At 41.0% G+C, this 26,443-nt stretch overlaps 1 protein-coding gene across 3 annotated transcripts; it reads right to left on the bottom strand.

The window, feature by feature from the left end:
• Positions 1-1,681: 1,681 nt before the first annotated feature.
• IQCE (IQ motif containing E) lies at positions 1,682-26,219 on the bottom strand. 3 transcript variants are annotated; one of them, XR_007629193.1, is made up of 23 exons: positions 26,059-26,200; positions 24,310-24,357; positions 24,027-24,069; positions 23,021-23,161; positions 22,602-22,733; positions 21,565-21,635; positions 20,856-20,969; positions 20,225-20,275; positions 19,579-19,649; positions 19,274-19,346; positions 19,103-19,152; positions 16,390-16,547; positions 15,830-15,885; positions 15,288-15,496; positions 14,588-14,692; positions 13,736-13,838; positions 12,323-12,418; positions 12,056-12,079; positions 11,098-11,193; positions 9,929-10,059; positions 9,350-9,468; positions 4,059-5,123; positions 1,682-2,316 (listed from the first exon to the last, which is right to left on the bottom strand). XR_007629193.1 is itself a non-coding variant. In XM_050317361.1 (22 exons), exons 1-22 carry the CDS (start codon positions 26,098-26,100, stop codon positions 4,999-5,001), a joined length of 2,058 nt encoding a protein of 685 aa, XP_050173318.1. In that variant the 5' UTR covers positions 26,101-26,219; the 3' UTR covers positions 1,683-4,998. The 3 variants fall into 3 exon arrangements, 2 of the variants coding, with proteins under 2 accessions (XP_050173318.1, XP_050173316.1); XM_050317361.1 differs by having other exon boundaries at positions 1,683-5,123; positions 26,059-26,219; XM_050317359.1 differs by lacking the exons at positions 1,682-2,316; positions 4,059-5,123 and having other exon boundaries at positions 6,981-9,468.
• Positions 26,220-26,443: the final 224 nt, after the last annotated feature.

Below are 26,443 nucleotides of genomic sequence, written 5' to 3'. Positions count from 1 at the left end.
GTTTGTTTTGTCACTCATAGTTTCTGTTTAATTATTTAAGGTATTTCTTCATAACATTCTGGTACATTTTGTATAATAATGAAGGTTTACTAGCATGGAAATGCAATACGTGGCTATTAAATATGTGCCGAGAGAGAGGGAAGAAAACTGCCAATTCTGTGAGTAAATTATAGAGAGCCTGCTCAGGAAAAATTTCCAGGTTAGATAAATAGAAGGTTCTGCCAAAATTTGTGCAAGATCCAAATAAGGATTATTGCTAGATAATGGCAATGCTAAGCAATGTTTGTGCACAACGTTGTACTACAGGCATTCATGCTCAATCCCATTTATTAAGAGCTATTCTAATTTTCCATGCATATACCTAGGGGCCATTCAAACACAGCCTTTTTAAAAGCAGCACTGTAACCAAGTGACAGATTTTACACTATTTCATCCCTGAAGTCACAAACCTTCAAGCTCTGTTACATTAGTGAAGCAGAGCTGATGGGCTGAGGAAGGCAGAGGAGTGAGATCCAGGTGTGAGATTATCTGACTGATAGAGAGGGAAGTAAGACAGCCCTTGACAATGGACATGATGTCCCTCCTGGTTCTTCCCCAGACCATTTTGAGCATCAAGATTTCATGACACATCTGTTCACACTACCAACAAGAGAAGCCCTAAAGGGGCTGATGTGGTACCTGGCACAAAGTGTCTGTGAGGAGAGTTGGCAAAATCCTCCCAAACAGAAGGGGAGCTGTTACAGTCTCAGCAACACCTTGGGAGAGGAAGTTTGTCCATACACAGCTCTAGAGAGGGGAACAACACAAAATGCTGTCCTGGAGACCAGTGGGAATCCACACACTCTCAGATTTGAAAAAGGTGGTTGGGAAATTGGGAAGGACAGACTGTGGGAGGGGCAAAGGGGAGCAACTTAATCAGTGGACTACAACAGTGTAATTAGTCAGAACATAGCAACACTCGCCATTCAAGGCTATTCCTTTGTGCACAGCAAGGACAGAACAAGTGCTAAAAGCCACATACAACCAAGAGCCTTACACACACCTGTAAACAGGGCAAACATTTGGAAGGTGATGTCAGTGCTGCCTCTACCAGCAGAGAAGCACTTCAGCAAATATTAGAAGGAAACATCACAGGAACTGATGCAGCACTTGACCACCAACCACACCTGAAAACCCTCCTAATAACCTGGAGTTTAACATGGACATTTTGCTCTTTGCAATTGTCTCAATGATGCCCATCAAATGAAACCTTTTTTTCCCCCTTAAAAGTTCACATGGGAAAGCAATTCATCAGCTGACAAACCTTCCATAAGCAGATGCTGCAAAGCTTGCCAGAGTCAAGGGCATTCTGACTTCAGATGAAGGCAAATTATGATTTAATACAACTGTGAACATTTAATTGCTTTCAACTGAATTCAAGACTAGTCTGCTCCAAGAAACTGTATCAAAACTTCTCTATTCATGCCTCATGGATTACCTCCAGTGTTTAGCATTTAAAATTTGTCCTAAGAAATCCAGAGAATATGCCAGTAGAGCAGAGAAGGAAGACTCAAATAGTGAAATTAGTTAAGATATTCATCAAACACAGATTATTTCATCTTGTGCTCTTATAGCTGTTTTAGTCCTGCAACAAGGACTCTGCTTGACAGGAAGGTGCAAAGTGAAAGCAGGAACACCCGGCAGAGGCCAGAGGGGCAAAGCAAATACAGCAATGGCAGCACAAACATATCACCTGTTTGTAAACAAACTTTATTTCAAAATTCAACCATCAGGGGTAAACACATTGCAATTGTTTTGGCTTTTCAAGGATCCCAAAATAAGTTACATAAAACACTTGCACAGTTCTAAATATTAAAAAGGTCATAAAAATTAATGGTGGTCTCATATGCCAAGATTATTCCCTTTCCATTTTGACTACATTGACAGTTGCCTGTGCAGGGATTATTTTTATAGCTATGCAAACAACCATAGTTTTCATGTCTTGATGCCTCAGTGGAGACTTACAGGCAAAGGCACTTAAGGGCAAAAAGAGATCAAGAGAGATAACATCCCATTAAAGTCCAATCTTTATACTCACACCCAATCTCTAATGAAACACTGCAAAAAGGTCTAAGTTGGAAACATTATTGCATATCAACAGAATGGAAAGTGTGCTTTTAGGTTACACAGGTTACAGTGGATTTTAATTTTAATTCAAGACCTCGATGCCCCCACAAGGTTTCCAGGGCTTTCTACAGAAAACTTACTTTTCAGAAACAGCATGTTTGTATTGGGTTTATCTTGACAGCCACACTGATTTTCACTGTCCTCAGCTCCCTGTTGAGGAAAAAATGCCATTTATTCAAATAACTTTTTCTTCCATCATTGTTCCACACTTCTTCCCACAGGTGCTGGCATTCAGATAACCACAGAACACAACCTGGTGTCCATCACTGTTCCCTTCAACACGTTCCATTACAGTGAACAACACAACCATGTTAAAGGCTACTGATACTGTGGAGCTTTCTCTTCCTACTGTACCACACCAAACTCTGTGTGCAGTGAGCAAGTTATCCTCCAAACCAAAATATTAGTTTGAAACCCATCTCAAGTAAAGGATCAGATTTTTGATACCCAGGAGACAGCAGACTCAAATTTAGTAAGCTCCAGACGTATTCTCACTCCTTCCAGAAAACGTTTGCTCCTTTTCACCCTGATCCTGTGCCTTTGGGTCATCCCAAGATACAAGCTCCCCTTTATGCCAGAAGTTGTCTGTTGACAGCCCTACTGCTGGTCACAGGCTCAGGTAAAATACAAGTCTTCCTCCTCTGTATCAACTTCCTAATTCTTTCATATTGGTCATTACAGCCCAGTAAAGTAAAAGAATGTCATTTTTATTATATTTGCTGTCTCAGTATTTCCCTATAGGATAACAGCTAGGTAGGTATTTGATATCAGTCTTGGTCCTGACACACTACATACTCTTCCCTTAATGTGTCAGCCCTCAACTCCAGTTACTCTCTCTGGAGAGATCCATGACAGAGTCACAGCTACAGACCTGAAATATTATACACAGGCAACTCAGTACAGCTCTGCCTCCATTTAGCACAGTGACCCTTCTTCTTAACATGACTTCCAGAAACAGAGGGATACAGGTCTCAGCTTCTACCAAGAGGATTCTACTCCTTTTATTTTATATATATTTTTTTATCCTTTCTGCAGCTGACAGTCATGTGACCAAAGCACAGCCAGGAAGAATTTACCCATCGGGAGTGCAAATGACATTCTTTGGGCTGCTTTGGGTATGGAGAGCTCCCAGAACTGCCTTTGGAAACAGCACAGGCAGCATTTCCACCGATGGGATTAAATGAAATCAGCTGCATTGTGCTGCAGCCATCCAGTTTCCTCTTTGGCTGCAAGTACTGGCACAAACTCTGATAAGCCTCAGATAGTGCTTCACTGAAATCACAGAACTGAGACAACTCTGACTTATTGATATTCTGCAAAACAGTGGTGACTGATTTTTAATTTAAAAAAGGTGATAAAAATCTTATATTTAAGAGTGTGCTTTCTGTTTACAGGAGACTTTATTACTCTTTGATGACAAAGAAACCATTAGGGTTTCCAGCAAACCTTCACTGTGTGCATGTAAAATTAAATTCTCTTTTCAATAAATATCACGATTAAAAAAACCCACACACATTTTAATGCTTTGGAAGGGTAGTTGGTGTGACAGTAGGAATTCTGCAGTAAAAAAACCAGTCTGCACAGAAGATCTGGAAAGACCCCTCTGATTATATTCTCCACAGCCTCTTAGGTCTTTGGTCTCTCCATGGACAATGCTCTTGTCAGTGCTATTTCTGGATGGAGCCTTAATTTCTGTTATAATCCAACCTACCACTTCTGTTGCCAAACCAAACTGCCTGGATTAGGTTTTGCTCATTATGCTCATCCTAATCCACAACCCACAGAACAAAGTGGGCAGTGCCCACGCTCTGCAGCACCAGCCTGGCAGCTCCACCTGAGGACAGAAGATGGGTGGACATGTGATCCCTCCCCCAGATTCTGACTGGACTTACCATGCAGGTGGCAAAGGCAGTACTGGGATGAGATGTCAACCACAGCAAAGCAACATCAGACTTAAAACCTTAGTGCTCCTCCCCTCAGTGCATGAGCACTGCAGTCAGGTGAACATTTCAGACAGTCCCATCTCCTATCTCAGATGTTTTCACATCTTAGAGATGACCCTGTACAATGAACTCAGATCTGTGATCTGTAAGCAGAAAGCAGTCACAAGGTTATCCTTCACAGAACACTCCTGCCATTACCCACCTGCCCTGCCAAATCCAAAAATCTGATTATGTGATCAGACATTTCAAATACAAAACATTCTATACACATCATCACAAGCACATGTGGAAAAAGCAATAAATAGGAAAAGCCAGCTGATACAGTAGGCCTAGAATGGCCCTGTGACAGAGGAATGGCTTACAAGGTCTGCACAGACTGTAAATGTTCAGTACAAAAATAAACAAAAAAAGATATAAAATATGACAAGTAAAATTTTTAAATAGGGAGGCCCAGGTAACAAACACCAGCTGTACCCTTCCACAGACACAGGCTGAAAATTGGAGTCACGTCATTAACCACTTTCTGATTACACAAATTATATTTTAGTTGATCTGAAACAAAACTTTGTTTGACATGAAATAGCTTAAGGCTTTATTGCTTTCACTTAAATTTGTCCACTGAATTTATAATCCTCATCGTGAAACAAAACATTAAAGTCTTTTGGTTGAGTTTTTAAATCCAAACTCTCTGTGTACCAGGGTAAGGTTAACAGTCAGTCAGTGGCTTTTAGCCATGAAGTCTGCAGAGATGACACAACAAAGGATGGCTGAAATAATGTCAACTGTCATTAAAAAGAGGCTGCTATTCCTCCTTTTTTCATCTTTGAGATGCCTGATCTCGGTACAAACAGTTCCGTTTGAGAATCAAATAATTCAAGGTCACCAAAACTTAAAAGTGGGTGTAGCTTTTCTTCATCTGCAACAAAGGAGACACAATGACAACATCATCGGAGTCGTCTGAGTGAGCTTCGTCCCCGGGCAGGGTGGGATGCGACGGCCCCTCGGAGGACCTGGCTGAAATGATCCCAGAGGAAACAAGGTCATCAATAAACAACACTGACAAAAACAAGCCCTTGTGCGATATCCTCTGAGCCACTGAGTTTCCAGACCTGCCCACAGGTATGGATAAGCCTGATCTATCTGTTTCTGCACAGAGCTGTTCCTGCTCTCCTTAATGAACCAGCCGTGCATGGCAAGTGTTGGGCTGACAGACTGACCACACCTCATTTGTCTTATTGCCTTTAAATCTCTGCAAGTGGTCACACACCACTGACTGAAGCAATTTGATACCGAAGCCATCGCAGGTCATGAAACCAAATATTTATTACACGCCCAGAAAAGGAAAAATTGACCCAAGCTTAAGCTATGCAGGAAGGTAACAACGAGAATTTGAGTCACACACAGATGGAGCAAAGGGAAATGGATACAAAAAGAGATGGAAGCTCTCAGCCACTGTCTTTCATCCTTATATCCGTAAAATACCAAAAGTATTATTCACCAGCTGCACTACTGTAATGACAATAAAACAGTGACCACACCATGGGGTTTGTTTCTCTTTATTTTTTTTTTTTAATTTTCCTTCTTAGCCATTTTTCTGATGTGTGTTTCTATGTGTCTCATCCATTCCAACGTGTGAAGAAATGTTCAGGGCATGAACAGATAGATTCCTAATGACTCCAGCAAACACTGGAAAACCAGAGGGATAAAATGAACCCATACAAAGTCTCTAACCCCTGAAGAGCAGAACCAGCAGCTTGCCCTCTACAAGACACCTATGAACTAAATGATGACTGCTATTAATACCTTCCAGCACAATATCCTCCCCTCAGCTATTAATACCTCCTAGCACAATATTCTCCCCTCAGCTCCACTTACTTTTCAGTTTCAAATATAAATTATCTGAAAAGGCTCTCCCAGAGAAGAGAACTAATCAAGACAACCCGTGGTAGAAGGGGGAAGAGGCAAGAGGCCATACACTGAGATTTTGACCTGAAATGGGGGGCACACAGAGAATATTACCTGGGGACAACAGACAAGCCGGGGTCTTGTAGTGAAATAAGAGGTTCCTGACACTGGAAAAAAATCTTCTGTTATGAAAGAACAAGCAGCACACACAGAAACTGGAATGTGGAATAAAGAAAGGGGAGCACAACTGGCCCAAAAATAGAGTGACAGACAGAAAGCCTGTGAATAGCAAGGAGGAATGCAGGAAGGCCACTACACTGACCTCAACCTACAGAAGCACAGAAACACGTGACTTTCTATTGACTGAAATTCTTCTCTGCATCAGTCAACAAATAATGTCTGAGCTTTTCAGGAAGCTTTATGAGACAGTAGCTCTGGTGACACAGAGGAGCAAAGGGAACTTCCAGAAGCAGGCACGGTAACTAGAAGAAGCAACTCCAACAATAAACATATTATACATGAAATAGCTTAATATTATCCAAACCACTCTTGATTATATCCTGCTCTTGATGTCTAAGATTCTCGTTCTCATCTTCAATTTAATACACTTCAGAGACAACTTTACCTTTGTGCTTGTGAAGGTTAAGCACTGATTAGAGTTAAGAGTTGTATGTAAATTCATTAGGATTTCAAGAAAGCCTCAAATGAAGTTAACAGTTGTAGCCAGAGTGGCCAGTAATAAGCAGAGAGAAATGCTGCCCTTAATTGAGATTGCTGTGCATGTACAGAACATATTCTTCCTTCCTGACACTCCCCTGACAGAATGAAACAAAACATCACATTTTGCAGACTGAGTAGTTAATATCTGTTCCATTTCATGGGAAACAGCAGACATGGCTTTATAAAATCTTCAAGTACTGTTCACATTCTGAAGACAAGCAAAGCAGCACTGAATGCTACACTAGATTTAATTAATTTTTTTTTTAAGGAAAATACAGAGACATCTAACCTGATGCAAACAATGAATTAAAAGTCTGCAATGCTAGACCAGGACTATATCCAGTCAGTCTAGCAGATATATAAGGTTTTTTAAAACACATTCTTATCTTCCCCACTCCTCTCAAAATAGTGCCAAAAGGGTAGTGAAGTGAAATGACTAATTGCAATATATACACTGACTGGAAGCTTAAGATCATTGTAAGACCTAGAGGTCACAAAATGCAAGTTTGGACTTGGGACAAATGAAGTAAGAGCCTGTTCAGCTGCATGATTAAAAGCTAAAAGAATTTGATTGCTTTAAATCACTCAGCTGCTCAACCATCTCCTTGTCTGAAATAGTTTCCAAGTAGCAGGATGACCATGGAAATCCCAATTCACCATCAAAACCCAGTCAGGAGCTCAGAATGGCAGAGGTGGACTTTTGGTTAACTTTAACTTTAGTTTAAGCTACATAAATTCACATGGCAAACAACCAAACAGATCACCAAGGGGTCACATTCCTTCAGAAAGGGGGAATTTACACCAGAATGCTCTCTTTCCTAATTTGTCTTTTGGGAGAGTTTGGTTAAACACTCCAATGCACCAGGACCGAATAATTCAGAGAGCTTAGTGCCAGACAGTCTTTGGGCAGTTGTGCAGCTGCACAAGCACATATCCAGTATGCCTCTCCACAAGCCACCTGGATACACATTCTATCCTCACCCCAGATTTTGAAAAGTTCTCCCATATTCCTAAAATCAGCAGCAAATTTACCCTGCTTTGCTCCCAGTCTCTCCTTTTTGACAGTCACCACTAAAGGACTGCAGGGAAGAAAGTCTGAAAGTTTATGATTTCCTCTCTATCTCCTTTAATATAAACGATTCCAAAACTTTTTCACTCATCAGTTTGTCATCATAATCTGCAATAAAACTTAACTTTGGAGACTTCATAGCCAGACAGTGACTGTGCTCTCTTGGGATTCACACGACCGCGTTTCCCAGATGAGCTTCGTCTTACACCCTTCTTTGAGTCTCACAAGCACTGAGCATAATTGATTGATTCTTCCTCTTTGGGTAGAATTTCACAACTGATTTACTCGAGGTTTACACAGAGCATGCCAATAATGACTACTGCAGTAGAGTTCAGGCAGAACAGGGTGCTGCAGCATTTATTTTTTTCCTGGATGCTGTCACTAGACATAATTAAAATCACTCAAGACTCAAACATCTTCAGAGAAGCAAGCACTACCTACTCCTTCACAAAGTGGAATGTGCCTCTGAAAACGGAACACGATAAAGTTTCTTAAACACATTTTCTTTCACTGAAGTGTGACCTCTGTTTTTCACAACCCCTGCAAATCTGGTTTATTCCCCATCTCCTATCTTAGAGAAACAGCCTCAGCTGCTTAAAGCATTCTCTGCTTCTGAGCAAGTCTGCAGGGACTGTCAGCTTTTCATTGACAAAAAACAAGTCAATGTTTCTCAGGTCACACTCAAAGTTGCTCTTCCACCCCCCCAGCTGGTCCATTAAAGCCTAAAATATCCCACTTTACATAGAACCAACCTTTTCCAATTTGTTTTTAACTCCTTTGAAGCTGCATGTCTGAAGCTGCCTTATCTGCAGCATTGTTTTGCCTTTCCCACTCAGGACTTTCTAACATCCTCCTAAAAGCCTCCTTGGCTTTAACTCCATCTTCTCACAAACAGCTACAGAGAATTCAGGAAGAGAACCAAATGGCATAAGAACCATAAAAAAAAAGAAAGACAGATTTTCTCAGTTTGTATTACAGTAGTATTAGTTGGCAAGGTTATCCTGGACTTCATTTTCCTCCCCTCACTGCAGCAACTGAAGACTGCTGAAAAAAAACGTGACTGAACACACATGGCTGCCTAGGATGGTTCTTTTTACCAGATGTCTGTCTGTCCTCTGCAGAAACTAAGTCAGGGTGGTGAAAATGCTCTCAGCTTGTCTATGGCTAAGGGCCCAAAAATGTAGTGGAAAGTACCATCCTACAGCTACAGGGATGGGAGGGCTGAGAAGGAACTAGAGAGGCAGTACAGGGGAACACCATGTTCCACAAATAATTACCACTTGCACCAGAGAGACTTTCCAAACCACAGTTGTGACAAAAACACAAAGCACTGTGAGGAAGCTGGTACTGGTACTCTCAGAGCTTTAATTTTTTTATGTAAGGAACTGCACGTACCAGGATAAGCAACATGTCATTAAATTAGGCCACACACTCAGAGTACAACCATGCACTTGCACATGTGTGTGCACGTGCAGATGTTGTCCATAAAACTGTGTGTGCACCCACTCAAACACACCCCCTTTTGAACACAGGGAAATGAGATTACCAGGAAGAGATGATGAGAGGACTGAAGGAAGTTTCTGGAGTGCTGCTGACAGCAGTTTCTTCTCTGTGTTGTAAACTGCAGAATCTGCTTTCTCACTCGGTGCACTGGGCACAGAAGATCTGCAAAGAGACACACTCACAGTAAGCAAATCACTGCACTCTGCCTGAGCTAAGCCATTTAGTCATTCTAGCTTTCCCCTGTTCTGCCTCCACATAACCCTTAACTTGTACATGTCAGGGCTTCAGATTCTTATATCAAGCAAGTGTGCTAGCAATCTGTTTGATAGCAACAGCAACCTGTTTTTTTCCAGGGAGTGATTATTTTTCTTTACTTTTACTCATTGCTATGGAAGAGAACATGCAGCAGGATATGGGAAGAGTCCTGCTGCCATAAAATTCCTTTTAGTTGCATGCCCTTTGAATTTTCTCAGGAGCAAGCTCTCCCATGTCTTTGTTGTAACAATGGCCTCGCTCTCCTTCTCTGCCAAAGAACCCACATCAAAATTCTATCAAATTCTTCTCTCTTGTAGTAAAACCAATTTTGTACTGCATGTTGCAGAAATATCTACTCCTCACTTACCTCTCCTCAAGCAGAACTGTACGTGCTAAGTGAGCCCTGAAAATGGACTGAATGAATGTCACCACCTCATCTCCCTCCTCGCAATCAGAGGACGAGCTCAAGGAGTCTGACATGGAAGACACGCAGGAGTTCTGCAAAGCAATCACATTAAAGAAAACTGACCTTTTACAGACTGCAGAGAAGCTTGACAGAACCTTTCACAATCTTACTCCTGATTGTGAAAGTGGCAGCAGAACAAACATTCCCATCTTTTGGTCTGCAGTCTTTAAGGTTCTGTAAGACTAAATCAGCAGGAAATGCAAATCTGATCATCATGCAAGCTTTGAAGCACCAGCGTTCAATTAATGAAAGAGCAGACACCTGCAAGGAAAGTTCATTTATTTTCCAGGAAGGAAACCTTTTGAAGATGAAGGAGGTAAGGCAACCTTCATAATGGATTTATCTTCTGTGCGTATCAAGCAAAGTATTCAGTCCTACTACATGGGGTCAGTTTGCCAAAATAAAAGAGCATGTAAAGTGCAACCAGGTGGACAGCCTGGATGGAGAATTACAAATTAACTTTGGCCTGATAAAGGTCCAAAGAATGTTTATATAAATTGGCAAATCATTTACAGAAACGGAATGTTTAATTGGGTAAGGAAATTTTTTCATATTCAGAACTAAGTAATCTGAAGCAAGCTGACCATGACAGAGGACACCAAGTCTTTCGTTGAGCATGGCACATCAAGACTCCTTTATTTTTCAGTCTAATCAAAGATGCTTTCAAGATTCTTATTTCTGAACTTCAGTGACAGAAGTTTATCTGTTACTACAGTCATCCAGTGGTGAACACTTGAGAGCAAGTAGAGTTTTCAATAGCACTCTGAATTAAGGAGTTAAAAGGTGCATTATTAGCTGATGGGAGAACCAGAAAAAAAAAGAGACCCAGTTGCAGTCACAACACTGAGAATTCATAGCTTTACTTCTGAGGAAAAGTGAGAACTACAGAAGGTGGAAAGAGAGCCCATGGAATGAGCTCAGCATCCTTCTGGAATTACAGTGGTGTTGCCAACCAGCACATTAAAACAACATCACCAAGTGACTCAGAGAGTTAAGCCTGGAAGTGCAGTCCTTTACACTGCAAACTAAACACAATGGGATGTTGGGATCCCCATTTGCCCCACAATTACCTTGTTGGGAGATTTTGCTTCATGGATCCCGTTATTCAGCAACAGTCTCTGTCGAGCTAAATGTCCCCTGAGAGCCGCCTGCAGCACCACAACTGCCTAGCAGGGAGAGAAGGAAGTAGATGTTAACTCCTTGGAAAGATAACCCACAGACACACACCTCTGGGGTCACCTCCAGGGTTTAAATTCCATCTGGGAGGTGCTCATGATCGATCCTGTCAAATGCAGGTATGTTCCAAGTGCCAACTCCAACCAACACAGCAACATGCTCCCACTTCCATATTAGACTCTGGTTACCCAGTGGGCTCTGGGATGCCCTGGTAATATCAAAAAACCAAGCCAAGGCTGGCAGACCATTGTGGTGATAACACTGAATTCAAGTCTTTCCCCTCCACTCAGAGTTTACTGGGTTATGATCAATAAGAAGCATTTAGATGTAAAGACTAATTTCTGAAAGTGGAATTTTAAATGTTCTGGAAAAAACAAATGTAAGATGCCACATTGGGTTATTGGAAGAAAACAGTTTAATCAAAACCTCTCTGCCAAACATTTTTCAAGAAGTGACTTTGTTTGACAAACTTGCCAATTTCTTCATAATACTCCCAGACGTTTCTCCTTAGCAAAAACTTCAAATCCTACTTCAAATCTTTCTGAAGACTCATCACAGTAAAAATTAAAGCATTATTAGAATTATCTAGTTTGGAAAAAAAATTCCTGTCTGTTGGTATCAAAATTCTCAGATGCACATTCATCTTGCAGTAGGTACTAAGTAAGAAAAATCTGAGACCAAAAGGGAAACACTGACAAGATGTATGAAACAAAACCAGGATGTCAGAAGGAAGATTATAAGCCAGTCTGAGGAACAAACATCACTGTGGTAAAACATCTTTGAAGTTATTTGTTTGCTCTTTGATACAAATTAAACCTGTTGTACTGTTTTGTTGGGTGTAAACAGACTCACCTCATCCAGAGCAATTTCTTCTTTCTGAAATGAGAGATGCCCATGTTAATGCCACAAATACGTATGACAAATATATATATATATATATATAAATATTCCCCAACAATTAAAACACACAGAAAAAACCTGTTCCAACCCTCCCAAAAACCTCAAACAACAAACCTAAGAAAAAAACCCACCTTTTTATCTTTTAAGATATGTGGACAGATGCTAAAGACTAAAATTCAGGAGGGATGTCCTCGCTGCTCCCTGTTAGGACAATCTCACCTTGGCTTTGTACATCTTCCAGTGTCTCTGGATGATTTTGGCTGCTTGTTCTTCCCTGTGATCTTCTTTGCCTTTAACTGTGCAGACTGGTGAAGACTGCAAAGGAGAACCTTTAAGTTAGTACAGTAAAGACACAAAGCTGTGAGGGAGACAGGTTACTAATGACTCAGGAAAATCAGCACCAGAGTTCATCCTGCCTGCAGGGCAGAAGGAAGTTCAAGAGGAAACTCTTAGTTCTGAACCTTGCTCATGTTCAAACTCATCATCCAGATGACTGTTCCAGTGAAGCACATTCCTGCCCCCCTTTTAGCCCTTAGCAGAGCATGGGAATGGAGAAGTTCTCCTTTCCACATACTCCTATTTTTCTATGCATTGCTAAGGCACTGCTAACCCACTGCTTTGTTGATCAGAAATGGTTTGTATGTTATGAACAGACTGAGAACAAATGTCAGGTTACCTAATTTTGCAGTTCTCCAGGAAAGACAAGTATTAATTAACCAGGGAATTCTCTAATGTCTCATCCTGGCAACTGTAGCCCCATAATTATCTGCTTAAACTTACTGATTAGTTGGCCTTGTCTGACACTGAGCAAACAGAGGGCTTTGTGTAAGCTGGCATAACTCTACTCTTCTATCTTGAAGAAATTAATTAGAGGACAAAGAAAGAAACCAAGAAGAAACCAAGATTTTGTTCCAGTTATTTCTTCTGAGGTGTGGTTGTATATTCCACCTCTCACCATATGATCCTTTTGATCTCTAATTATCCCACCCTAATTGTCAGACCTCACTTGCCAAACAAAAGTTAGCTGCTAGTTTAAGAGACTAATTTAATTTAATGGTGTAAAATTTTAAACAGAGGAGCAAGAGATTTTATAGACTCTAAAAAAATCTCTTGGTTCCCTGAAAAGGATTTATTTATAACCTAAAAACACTGAGTTACAGGCTTAAGTTTAGCAAATGGATCATGTCATATTAAAAATGACAACCTACTATTAAAATGAGAAATTGGTGGGAACTTAGTGATAATTACAAATAATGGGAACATTTCAATAAATGGATGGTTACTGGCCAAGAATATATATAGTCTACAGAGGAAAAAAGGAGCTGTTTGTTGGCTGTTTTTAAAGACTCAAGTTATTTGGTATTCAAAACATCCTCTAGCATCCATCAACCTATAACACACAAAAAAAGAATCTAAAGAATTGCACAGCATATCAAAAACCAGAACCCTCTTAAGCAAGTGGACATTTTTATTCATATTTTTTACTACGTGTACTTCAGGGTCTATTTATTTTTGAGTGCAATCAAAATCCCCAGTAATAATTTCCCAGTAGTATTTAGTGAAATGAGCTTAACATGACTACTGAAAAAAAGACCAAAACAACCAAACCACAAAAAACATGTGTGTCTGTACCTTATCAAGATTTTCCATTGTATCTCCTGCCATTTGTCTTTTCTCTTCCTCCAATTTTGACTCCAGTTTCTCTACTTTCTGTGTCAGGTTCTGGATTTCCTCACTACGGTTGAAAAAGCAAAGATATTTATAGCTAGAAGTTTTCTGGTGTTCCTGCTTTGAAAATACTGAACCGATTTCATAACACTTGATTGCTTTGGGCTTGTTTTTTTTTTAAGGCCAAAACTGGAAATTTTTCAGGATAACAATACCTATTCTCATAGTAACAGACATGTAACATCAATCCTCAAGTTGTGACAGCACAGACTTATGTTAAAATTAAGAAGTCTCAAGGTTACAGTGGTACCCTTAATACTATTAATAATGCATCTAAATCTGCTACAGTTTCATATTTGTCAGTCAAACTCCTTTCTTACAAAACAAGTATGAAGTCACCTTTTTTTGACACCCTCGCACAGGATTATTACTCACAGTTGTACAGAATACACGGAGCAACTGGAATGACATACTGGAAATGGTCTGGGAGCACAGGCTGAGGTAAAGATACCACAACTTTTCTTTAGAGAAAACACCTCTGAGCCCAGCACAGCAGCCTTTTCCATTTATCTTATTAATTTATATTATAATTCTTATTTTTACTCTACTACTTAGTCTTCCCCTTCCTCTAAAATCACACTAAAGAATTCTTCCACTAGTAACTTACTCCATCCTTCCAAAACAGTTCTGCCTAAATGAATTCCCAGCTTCTTGCAGTTCAGATGAACTCCTATGGATTTTGAGCCACTTCAAAAGAGAATTATACTTCAGCAGTCTTTTGGTTCTGAAAGGATCTACTAATACAAGGTGTGCTACCTTAAAGTCTGTTCTTCTGTACTCTTTTCTTCCATCTTACTCTGCCACTTCTGCAGCTCCAGCTCCACTTCAGCCTTAGCCTGCAGTAACTGCTTGATATCCAATCTTCAAAGGAATAAGGACACCTAAGTGATACTGAAGGCATTCATGCTTCCACAAAGTAGTTATTTTTGTTTAAACTTCTAAATAAAATGGGTTTTCTCGGATGTGTAATGTAACTTAATGCTCAGTTTTTCCTTTTAAACAAAACAAAACAAAACACAAGCACACATTGTTCAGAAGCAAAAGGCCTCCTCACACGCTCTCCCTGTGCATCTTTGTTCTGAAGTGACACAGGACAAACCATGTTGAAAGAAACCTACAAACTTTTACAGCACAATACTTATAAAAAGTGCTGCATAAAGAGACACAGAACCCTTCAAAGGGTTTTCACTGTGGTTGGCAGAAAAATAATCCTTGAAAAACGCGTGAGAAACAAGCATAAAGTCTCATTTTCCATCCTCTGACCTTTTCTTCTGCGACATAATTTTACAAAGCGAGTAGGATTAGAAGAAGCATTTGAAATAAAAGCTGAAGGGACCCTCAAAATTAATTTTCTTGCTGAAAATGTGAAGTACTTATTACATAATTTCATAGCACGATCAGAAATAATAATTCACACCTACAAAAGAACAACATCCCAGACAAGAGTCACACTTACTCTTTACTGAGCAGGAGATTTTGAAGTGCCTTCCTGTCACTCTTCAGTTTCTTTACTTCCCTTTGGAGACGATGACATTCCTCAGCATGGTCTACATGTTGGGAGGCTGGATGATCCAGGTCTACAGAAGGTGAAGATGACACAGCAGGTAACTGTGATGAATCACTATCTGCTGGTGACACCCTGGTGCTCTCCATGGCACACACTTTCTAAGCAGGATACATTTACATGGAAAACACAAAAGGAAAAAAAAAAAAGGGAGGGGAAAAATTTAAATTTACTATATAAAGATTTTAGTTAGGCCATGAGAAAAGATTAAATGAAAGTTAATTCTAAAATGTGCACCTATATATGACAAATATGCTCAAAGAAAACAGGAAGGGCACATGCTACAGACATCAGTTTACATGGATGAGGCAGAATGCACAGAGCTGATACACTGAAGGGTGACATGCCAAGGGGACAAGCCAGTGGTTCTAGATTTCCTGCTCCAAGACAGGTAAGGCCACATAATAATGGTCAATAATGCCGTGACCACTTACTTTTTCCAGTTCCGAAATGCGCCTCACCAGCCTCTGTCTGCTCCACTCACTGTAATCTGAATACAATAACAGAGCTTTAAACATCTGGATACATCAGTGGGTCAACATTGTTCTCACTTTTTGAAACTTCTGTCCATACAGAAAGACCACCTGAAGACCTCTGAATGCCAACCTTAAATATGTACCGATGGAAAAAGGAGAATGGGCTTAAAATACGTGACTTGAAAACCAATTAGCTCAAAAGTCAATATAAACCATTCACATTCGTGTTTTCAACAATTAAAAAACAGTTTTTCAGTGAAACACAAAATTTTCTAATGATTCCAGTTCAGAATTCTCAGGGATAATAACAGAGGAAATGCAGGTCTGACTGGAGTAACACATCCAGAAGTCAGGGAGAGACTCCTGTGAGAAAGTTCTCATTCCAACCTTTGCTGCTCACAAATCTTCACCTTTGTAATAACTCCCTTATTTCTACCACTGCAGGGTCCTGCTCTCAAACTTCTTTCAGCTGGACCTAAATTCCTTGTCCCCACGTTCACCAACTTTTCAGCACATACTTTTTGTTTTGCTGGGAGGAGGAGAAGAACTCAGAACATGATCCAGATCTTCCTTCAGCCTCTGATTCTCAGCCTGCAACTCCTTGATGTTCCTGGACAATCTCAGGACAGCTGCATTCAGTGCCTTGAGTCGCTTCTGGGTATCTCTGCCCTCTGTACTTGGAAAAGGGGTCAAAACCAGAGAGTTAACTTTAAAGCAGAGAGCAAAGAACCAGCATTAAATAGAGTAGAGCAGCCTCACTATCCAAGTCAGCTGGCTAAGTTGATTGTCTCAGCTCCCCCCAGTAGCATTTCTCAACATCTTTTACTTTTATTTATATTACTTCTATTCTTTTAGCAAATAAACCTGTGCAAAGACCATCTTGCTCAACACTTTGACAATTGTTTTAATTTGCGTCAAAGGAAGAAGATGCTTCAAAACTTTGACAATTCATTTATTACTCTCCTTCCTCCCCCACTCTGTTTCATTAACACACAAACGAGGGTGCTTGTATGAGTGTTGCTTATTTTGCTTTCTGCTTGTTTTGTTAACCAACTTGTAAAGTTTTACCAGCACTCTGAACCTGATTTGAAAAACACTTATCTTCAGTTCAGCTGTGAGACTCCTCCAAAAACCTGTTCAGCACAGAGACCTGAGGCTCCTAAATTGCTGCTGTTCACCCAACAAACAAACTGAGATCGGGAGAGAGGGCTATCTACACACAGAATAACTCTCCAACAAATCCAACACACAGGTGTATTTTCAGATAGGTGGGAATGCTGCTCTAATATAACAGAAACTATCCTTGTGGCTATAAACCCCAGAGAAATTTCTTCCTTTAAGGTGTATTTCAATCAATCAGAGATTGGAAACAGATTTGAAGAATTTAGCTAACATGGGAATTAAAGACATCAGAAAAGGGTAAGAGATAAAGGGAAAAAGGAAAGCCTGCTATGTGTTATAACTACTTTAAATATGAAATATTTGTTCTTTATTGCTAATGAGAAAAATCTTAAAAAAATTACTTCTAGAAACAAAGGTCTGAAGTAACCGTTGGACCTAGTTTTGGACAAATGCCACTGCCAGTGACAATCACAGAACAATTTGTGAAGGAATCTACATCCCATTCACTGGAATAATTACAAGGTAAAGCAGGAGACAGACTACAGTTGGTATATCAGAGTGAGAAGCAGAATTGGATCTCCTTTTTAGAAATTAAAAGGAAATAAAGACATAAAACAAAAAAAACAAGGCTGGGCAGATGTCATGGATGACCATTCACACAGCTGTCCCAGGCAGGAGGAAAAAAAGAGTGAAAACCAAACACAACACACCACCAAAACCAGGCAGTGACAGAAATGATAGAAATCATAACCACACCACTGAGTGACATTATTTTAGGCTCATCAAAACCTAAATTAAAGAATTGCAGACCATTTTGAGGACTTGAAAGGCTGCCTAGTTTCCAGCTACAATTGGATTCTACAGCTTCACATATAAATAATCACACTTCAGCATTTACACTGCAGAACAGGAGCCAAATGCCATTCACTTCAGCCAGAAACAATGTAGACAAGCATCATGAAAGAAACACTCTCCTACAATACTTTTTATGTGCCAGAGCCCTGACCTTCAACATCATTTATTATTTCAGTGCTCAACCTCTCAAGCAGAGACTGACAGTCACCTAATGAAGGGAGACTGCCCTGACCACTGCTTTTTGAAGCTGTGAATAAATGAGGACAAGGAAGAGACCTGATGACTCATTTTCACCTGTAAATAAATTAGGTGTGATGGCTTGCAGCCTCCAGAGGCTGGTCACTGCATGCCTGAGCCAAAAGAGAGAATTATTTTTTTTAAAACAGTGACAGAACAAATTGCAGTTTTCAAGCCACAAGCAACAGTGAATTAGGGAAACACAAGCAGTATAAATAATGACCCTAAAGAGTTCTCATATGTTTCTATCAATCTACATAATCACACCCAACGTTAAGGCAGTTGCCTGTACTTAACATGAGGAGGTCAAGCATATTTTGAAGTGGTGGGGTAACAAATTTTCCTATCCCACCTGACACTCTTACCCTCTTCTGAGCTTGTACAACACACACTTGTATCGATGCTTTTTAATTTTCTCTCTTACTGAGGCTTTGTCTTCTGCCTTTGTGCTTTGACTTTCATTGCTTCTATAGACTGCCCACCCTCACCACCATGGACACACCCACACACCCACACCAGTGACAAGCACAAGTTATCTGACAGGGACTTACTAGTCTGTCTGTCTGTACTAAAGAAAAATAATGTTTACTCCAAAAACCCTTTCCTTGCAGCACACACCCTCAGAGCAAGATGCAGAACTGACTCAAGAGTAAAATGCCAAACATCTAGTGAGGTTTTGTTTCAATCACCAGTGATGCCAGAATACGTGTGATTATGGGGGAAGATGAATTTTATTTAACAGAGATAAATTCTCAAGAGTTTTCACGTATTTCTAAAATAGCTCTAGTATTTTTCCACATCCACAAAATGATCTATCTACAAGAAAAAAAAAAAAACAAACGTGACTGAGACATATGCCAAGGCTGTGAAGCCAAGCAAATTAGTATCCAAAAGCAAATCCAGCAATCTAAATGATAAACTGTTCCCCTGTAGTAGTTTTCCATCAGCTAAAGTAGTACACTGGTGATGTATCAAACACATACATGCAAACATTTGCCTCAAAAGAATTAAACATACTTTTTCCTCATAGTCTCAGACTTTGCCAGGAGGAGCTGGAGGCGATGAACCTGTGAAATACAGATTCCATTAAGGAGCATTAGCAATGTCAGCTTCCACAGCACAGATTTATTCACTAGGTGAAAATCAGAACAAGACTTTGGGTAGGAGGAGAGGACCTGTCAGACCTACCTCTTCATAGTAGGTTTCCATAGCTAACCTCACTTCTTCCAAATTACTGGTCTTCGTGTCTGCCTGGAATTCACTGAAAATAGAATAATACAAAAAAATAACCCAGTCAGACCAGCAAAGACACTGCAATAGCTGTTGGTTCACAATTTCTGGGTGGGTGGTTTATAATTGCTAATACATTCTTGGAGTTCATTAAAATGTCTTAAGGAATATAAGAACACAAAGGCAAAATAACGTGGATTTCCAATTCTCTTTATTAGCTGATCCAATTCAAGCCTCAACCCCTTGCCCCCACAAAGTCATACTTAATAGTGTTGTCTTTCTCCTTGCACTGCTGTTCAAGCTTGAGAATCTTCTGCTTTAATCCCCTGACCACCTACAGAAAGAATAAAACACTCATGAGTCCTCGAATAATCCATCTCTTCTCATAAATTCTATTCCTCTATAATCTTGCCCTGCCTTTATAAGTTGTACCTAACAAGACATACTTATTCCTACACACTTGACCACTTGGAGATCTATATGTAGATCATACACATCTGCTACCCTGTGAAAAAGACAATGAAATGATCTAATGAAAAGATCTGGTGAAATCAGACCCCTAATTTGTGTCTGTGGTAACATCACTGGCTTAAGAATATTTATACACAATCATAAAATAAAAACAACTTTGCCCCTTGCCTTGCTATATTCAAAGCAGCAAATAACAGGGAGAATACTCTTTAAACAGACACAAGACAATGACAAAGAAAGCTCCCTAAAATTATGTTAATTCTAGATCTTTGTTACTGGTTGGCAAAGCACCAGTACTTTACCTGACTACAGAGATAAAGGTTTCATGATTCCCTAATTGCTTATTTTTTCTCCACTTTATTTTATTTTTAGTAGTGTTTCAACTTGGCAAGAGGAAAAAGGAAAAATGAAAGCAGAAAGTAATGAAGAAACCATTACCCATCCATTATCACTCTTCTTTTCTGACAAAGCTCGTGCCAGCTCAGAGCCCTGAAAAACAAGACAGAGAAAGCAAGTGACCAACCCTGCTACTTTATTCCACTGCTGGCTCTTCCCACAGAATTTTCCAACCTACTCATCTCCACAGTCACTTCACAGACCAAATTTTGAAGTCCCTATGCTCATTATTCTATATTAGCACATTTATTGTATCTCTGCACACAGAAAGTGACAGCCACAAGAAATTCAGTGGGATTCAAGTTTAAGTCGAACCACAAACACTTCTCAGCCTTGTGGGTCTGACAATAAGGCTGCTCTTTTGCTTCCTGGTCAGGTCTCAGGACTGCATGCACTGGTCAGCCTGCAAGAGGTTAATTCCTTTCTACAAAATATTCAGAAAGTGGGCCCCTAAAGAGACAGCATTTTCCTTTTACCTTCAGAAATTAGAGGTATCTTTGCTAAATGAATTTATCTGCATAATCTTCCTTGGAGCTGAGATGAGATACACAGAACAGAAATACCTTCAGCCCAACCAGCCACCTCTCATATTCAAGCTCATCATAACCAGAAGTCAAAATGCAACAGACTTGCACTCTCGTGGCCCACTTCTATCCCCCCAAGAAACAATCACCCTGGAAGGATCCAACAGTTGTTCAATCTGTTTGTCCTTCCTACTGTTCTCCTGTTCCAGCCGACGGAGCTTCGTTTTCATTCGATCTCCCTCATTTTTCTGAGCTTGTATTGTCTAAGAGAGGGGAGAAAAATTGAAAGCACATTTCACATATTTCAGGAATAGGAACACACATTTTGATGTCAGTAACAATCCAGTGACGATGGTGACAACGAAGCAAAAGAGAAAAAAAAAACTAACAAACCAACAACAAAAATACCATCCCACTGGAGCAGGGTTGACAGGTCAGGGAGGTGACAGTCCTCATCTTTCATACACTGCACTCACCTCAACAGACAAACTGTTACAGTGTGATCAGTAAATGGGTAATGGACACGAAGGTGAGGGGAAAAAAAAAGGAGGTGGGGGCAAAGAAACCAAAGGCAATGAACCTTTTCAGCATCCAAACAGGGCCATGGCTGGGGCTCAGCACTGGGTACACTTCAAGGCTTCCACATCCAGCACTCAGGAACATCTACTACACCATGAGAACAGTGAAATTGCCTCAGTCTGACACAAGTTTTAGTTAAGCCTTACATTAGGAATGCAAAAAATATGGTGGATGTCCCAGTTGTAGAAACCAAAGTATTCTGGAGCAGTAGGACCTGGGCACCTTCAGGTGGATGGAGCAAGACTGTGAATTTTTCTGTGAGTATCAGAGAGACTGTACCTTCTTCAGTTCTATAATTTCATCATACATATCTTCTTTTTCTTTGTAGTCAGGAGTTCCAGGAATGTAGCCTACAGAAAGGGGTATGTAAAATAAGGAGATCCAAAAGAGGTATTTTTAACTCATCAGAAACCTTACAGTTAAATATCTAGAACAGCACCAAATTGGAAGCTAGGGTGTTTTGTTTTTTTTTTTCCAAGAAGAAGAAAAATCAGCAAGGAAATTAATTTTAGAAATGGAGGTGAAATTGAAGTGTTACTGCATGAAACTTCTACCAGATTTTACAGCCAATTTCTCCTAATTACTTCTCCCTGGTGCTATATTAAAATATCCATCTCAAGAAAGATACGAAGTCCACAGAAGACTGAAGTCTTCTCATCCCAACAAATCTATTATTTACAAAAGTCTTCTACAAGGTGTCCAGAATCCACTTTTCTCTTTATGCTTAACATGTGAAAATCTATTAACTTTAAAAGTTGCCAGAATCTGTGTATTACCAGTAAAAGTATAGGTGTCATTTTAAATGAAAGTGGAATTTTTAAGTTCACAGTTCTCCTTTAAAAAAAGCAGCATTAAAGTTTGCTCTTCTCATAGAACTCATTTCATTTTAATGCCACAACCACATGATAAAACACTTTCTAGAGAAGAAGTAAAAGGAGTCAATTACATAGAATTTCAGGCAAGCAGATGGTTTCTATCAATGGTTCCTAAACTGTGTTTTGCAAAGTCACAATAAATTGTCTACAGCTGTCCCATTGAACCATATTATACTTGCAACATTTTCAGCTGCAAATGCATGGCAATTTGCAAAAGTTCTGAAAGCTACCAGTGATTCACTGCTCAAAAAAAAATTGGAAACCCCTGCCTTAACCAATTTAGAAATCTCAAAAAGTATCCCATGGATCTTATTTTGACACATATATTTTAATTAACTGAAATGGCTCTTGCTTTCCTAAAGCGAAGATCTTAAGCAATGTGTGTTTTTACAGAGGAAAAATATCATTAACTTTTATCTACCACACCACTGCAGAGTTTACCATTACTGGAAGAACGAGAATGTTTTGGCTTCTTCATTCCTAGAGCTTCCTTCAAATAGTCCGGAGTGCTACTGGAAATGTTGGTTCGCATATGCCCCATGTCAACATCTGATTTCAGAGGATGGCTCGTTCCTGCCAACAAAAATGGAACAAAAATGCAAAAAATCAGGGCTAACTGTGAAATAAATTTGTGGACTTATTCTGAGGAAACACAACATAGGAAGCCCCAGATGCTGTTAACTATTCCCTCTATAAATCCCAACGCTCCAGATCAGATAATTTCAACCACCCAAATAAATAATAGTGAAATGACTTCCTATGCAATCAAATACAACTCTGTTTTCTAAGAGTTTATATGCTAAGCTGTCCACAACACCCAATTTTATGCACCTATGCAGATCTAATTTCCACACTATTACCTTGTTTCAGTGATCCCAGCCACAGCTGCCTTGGGTTTTTTACAGCTGGACTCTCCAAACACGCACTGCCCATTCCCTGCAGAGATCTCCAAGTTGCAGCTTTTTTGGGATACAGTTGTGTGCTAGAGCTGTAGGGAGACTCTAGAGCAAAAGAAAACATCTTACTGTTGCCTTAAGGTCACCAAAATTCTTGTTATCTTGTGCTTCAAAGTTCTCAGACACAGTCCTATTACTTATAAACTAGAATCTAACAGTGTATTTATAGAGGGTAACGGGACACTCACCTAAAAAAAAAACCCTAAAAACACTATATAGAAAAAATAGAAATCCAAAAAATGAAAGAGGCATAGTGACAGTAGCATGATTCAACACACGTGGAAATATTCACATGTACATTTTGGATAGGCATCCTTAAGACACCTGCACATCGAAATTAATGTTGTTAATAACAACACTTCAAGGTAAGATCTTCTTTGAAATATTCACTGGAAGCCTAAAAGAACAGTTAAGTGGAAAAGTATAGCAAGAAACAAACTCCAGAAAAGAAAAGGACAAGCCCCATTTTAAAACTGTAGATCTAATAATAACATTGTACTTCTAAGGTTATATGAAAAAAAAAAAAACCTCCAACAAATGAAACAGAGAACTGCTAAACCCACACACACTGATAACTACTGGGTGGTAAGGAGCTCCAGTAATTCTAGATTGCAAATATCAGCACTTCTCCAAAACTACAACAAGAAAAAAGAAAATTCAGAATATTTGCCAATAGAATGAATAACATGATAAAAAAGTATCTTATACTGGAGAATCAAGAACTACAACTATTCCATGAACCTCAATATTTAGCCTATACAAGTCAAACTTGACAGGTTACAGAACAAATCTCAAATAGGTGTGCTCTTCACACAGCAGTGAATAATTCTGAAGGGAATAACAAGATGTTGTCTCAAGTAAATACTTCAGTTCCTGTGAACAGCAGAAGACAAAATTTTGCAACACTTACTTGGTGACTTCGGAGGTTTGTGAAAAATCTTCTTCTTTAACTTCTGAAAGAGAAACACATTTTTACGATGGAAAATATTCAACTCTTCAGATTTCTGCACATAATCTCAGAATTGGCTCCTTTTTCTATGCATATCTTTTATTCTAATAAGACCAAATCATGTCTATAGAAAAGAAAACAGTAGCATTGAGTATACGCAGCTTTGGCCACACCAACAGTCACCATGAAGGTGGTGCCCACTGAAGTTTGATGCCACAGATAAACAGTTGACATGAAAACTCACCATTTCTGTGTCTGACTCACAGGTTATCACAGACAGGCTGTCATCTCCCTGGGAAAGACACAGGAACTGTGACATCTGCTGCTAAACAACTGGTTATAATACACACCCAGAAAACTTTATATCATTTACTATCACAGCAAAGCGGGAGTGCAATAAATTCAAGCAGTAAGTGTTGTCACCAGATCCTCTATTTCTCTTCCATTTCATTGCTCAAAAGCCAAATGGGTGAGATAGGAGTTTTCAATTCCTCCTGATAAAAATAAGCCATTTGTCAAAAACACTTAAGTTGCTGAGAGATGGTTGTTGCAAAACCCAGCATCCCTTGCTGTAACACAAACGGTCTTGTGGTGTTGTCACATCAGTCATGAACCATCACAGAATGGTTTGGGTCGGAAGGGACCTTAAAGAGCATCGAATTCCAGCTCCCCTGCCCTGGGCAGGGACACCTTCCACCTGAGTCACAGAGACTTGTGCACTGCAGTGCACAGCTGAACCTTCAGCTGCTTCTGCCTCAATTTCTCCACCAGTTAAGCTGCAACTCATTCATCTGTTCCCTTCCCCCCTCATTTGTCCTACCCTTGCCATGCTGTGGGATGGTTCAGTTCCCATATTCCCATATCCCTGAGAAGTGATCAGGCTGAGGGAAAAAACCCTCAGACCAAGGAAGATGACAAGTTTTTCCCTGCTTCTCAAATGTAACCATAGCAAGGGAAATTTCCACTTTGCTTCCAAGTTACCTGGATGCATTCTGCCCTCACAAAGACCACTTCCACCTGCTCCATGGCACTCACAGCACCATTCTTTGGGCAGATGCTGGTCCATGTCTGTCAGAGGCAGGGCAGAGGGCCTGAAGTGTTTTTCAGAACCCTGGCTGGCAGAACAGGAGCAAGGATTGACCACAGAGCAGGTAAAACAGATTTCTGTTCTCACTGAAGGGAGGCAGGTCTGTATCTGACACACCACGCCACACAGTTTTTAATTTCCTGAGGTGATGCTCCTTGCAGCACACTGATTATTTTTGTTATTTTAAGGCCTGTCACTCTGAAATATCTTCCTCCCCAGCTGCAGCTATCACACTTGGAATCAGAGAACGCTCAGCCCTGATAAATGGTAAACAACAAAAGGTTCACCAGGACACAAATGAGCAACAACAAACCCACCCCTGCCCTCAGAAACCTCCACAGCCCCTTTGCTCCTGCAACACTGGCCCAACCAGAGCCACCCACGACAGGCAACAGGAGAACATGGGGGCTCCCAAAGGGGCTAAAAATCTCCATCTGGCTGCTGAGGGGGCGCAACGAACACCAACACAGAATCACAGAAGCAGCTGGGCATGAAAAGATCTCTGAGATCACCGAGCCCAACCGGTGACCGAACACCACCGTGTCAACCAGACCAGGGCACCCAGTGCCACGTCCAGACTGTCCTTAAACACCTCCAAAGACGGTGACTCCACCACCCCATTTTAAGTCTGATCACCCTTTTCTGAGAAGAAATTCTTCCTAATGTGAAACCTAAACTTGCCCCGGCGCAGTTTGAGACGACGCCACCCCCATGCCGTGCCAGGGAGACAGAGGCAGGACCCACGAGTCCCGCGGGCAGGACCCAGACCAAGCCATCCTCCTCCCATTCACTGGGGGGCCTCCAAGGCTTTGTCCCTGGCCCGTGGGAGCGCTTCGCGGGCCGGGCCCGGGCCGAGGCAGGCCTAGACCCGGGCCCTCATCCTCCACCCCGCCACTCACTCCTTACCAGCTGCCCCTCTGCAGCCGCCTCGCCGGCCCCGCGGGCCATGTCGGGAGGGCGGCGGGGAGGCCTCACGGGGCGGCGGAGCCGCGGGGACCCCCACGGGCCGTGCCGGGGCTGGGGCTGGGGGCGGCCATGGCCCCGCGGCGGCACTTCCGGGTCGCGGTAACCATGGCAACCACCGCGCGCCGGGGCGAACCAGCGCCCCCCTGCGGCCCGGGGTGGCGGCGCATGCGCAGAACCTCGGCGAGCCTGAGGGCAGCGCCGGGCAGGGCTCGGTCTGTGCGCGGATCGCGAGTGACACCAAGCGGCGCCGCGGGGCGGGAACGCCGGCGGGCGGCGGGACAGCCCCCGCCAGGGCTCGGCTCCGCTCCGCCAGCGCGCCGGGAGC

The sequence above is a fragment of the Myiozetetes cayanensis genome, unplaced genomic scaffold (assembly GCF_022539395.1).
Source record: "Myiozetetes cayanensis isolate MyiCay16 unplaced genomic scaffold, myiCay2020 scf20-37, whole genome shotgun sequence".
Lineage (NCBI taxonomy): Eukaryota > Metazoa > Chordata > Aves > Passeriformes > Tyrannidae > Myiozetetes > Myiozetetes cayanensis.
Note: the sequence above shows the minus strand (reverse complement) of the source record. Positions and strands in the feature narration are given on the sequence as shown.

What these genes read in the sequence shown, in the direction of transcription:
- IQCE (XM_050317359.1), bottom strand. Translation starts at nt 26,100, where the DNA reads ATGGCCCGCGGGGCCGGCGAGGCGGCTGCAGAGGGGCAGCTG. An exon ending in AGAAGAGTGATAATGGATGG is followed by an intron (nt 19,650 to 20,224) that starts GTAATGGTTTCT and finishes TTCTTTCTGTAG; the next exon opens with GTGGTCAGGGGATTAAAGCA. An exon ending in TCTGAGACTATGAGGAAAAA is followed by an intron (nt 16,548 to 19,102) that starts GTATGTTTAATT and finishes CCCTTTTCCAAG; the next exon opens with TACAGAGGGCAGAGATACCC.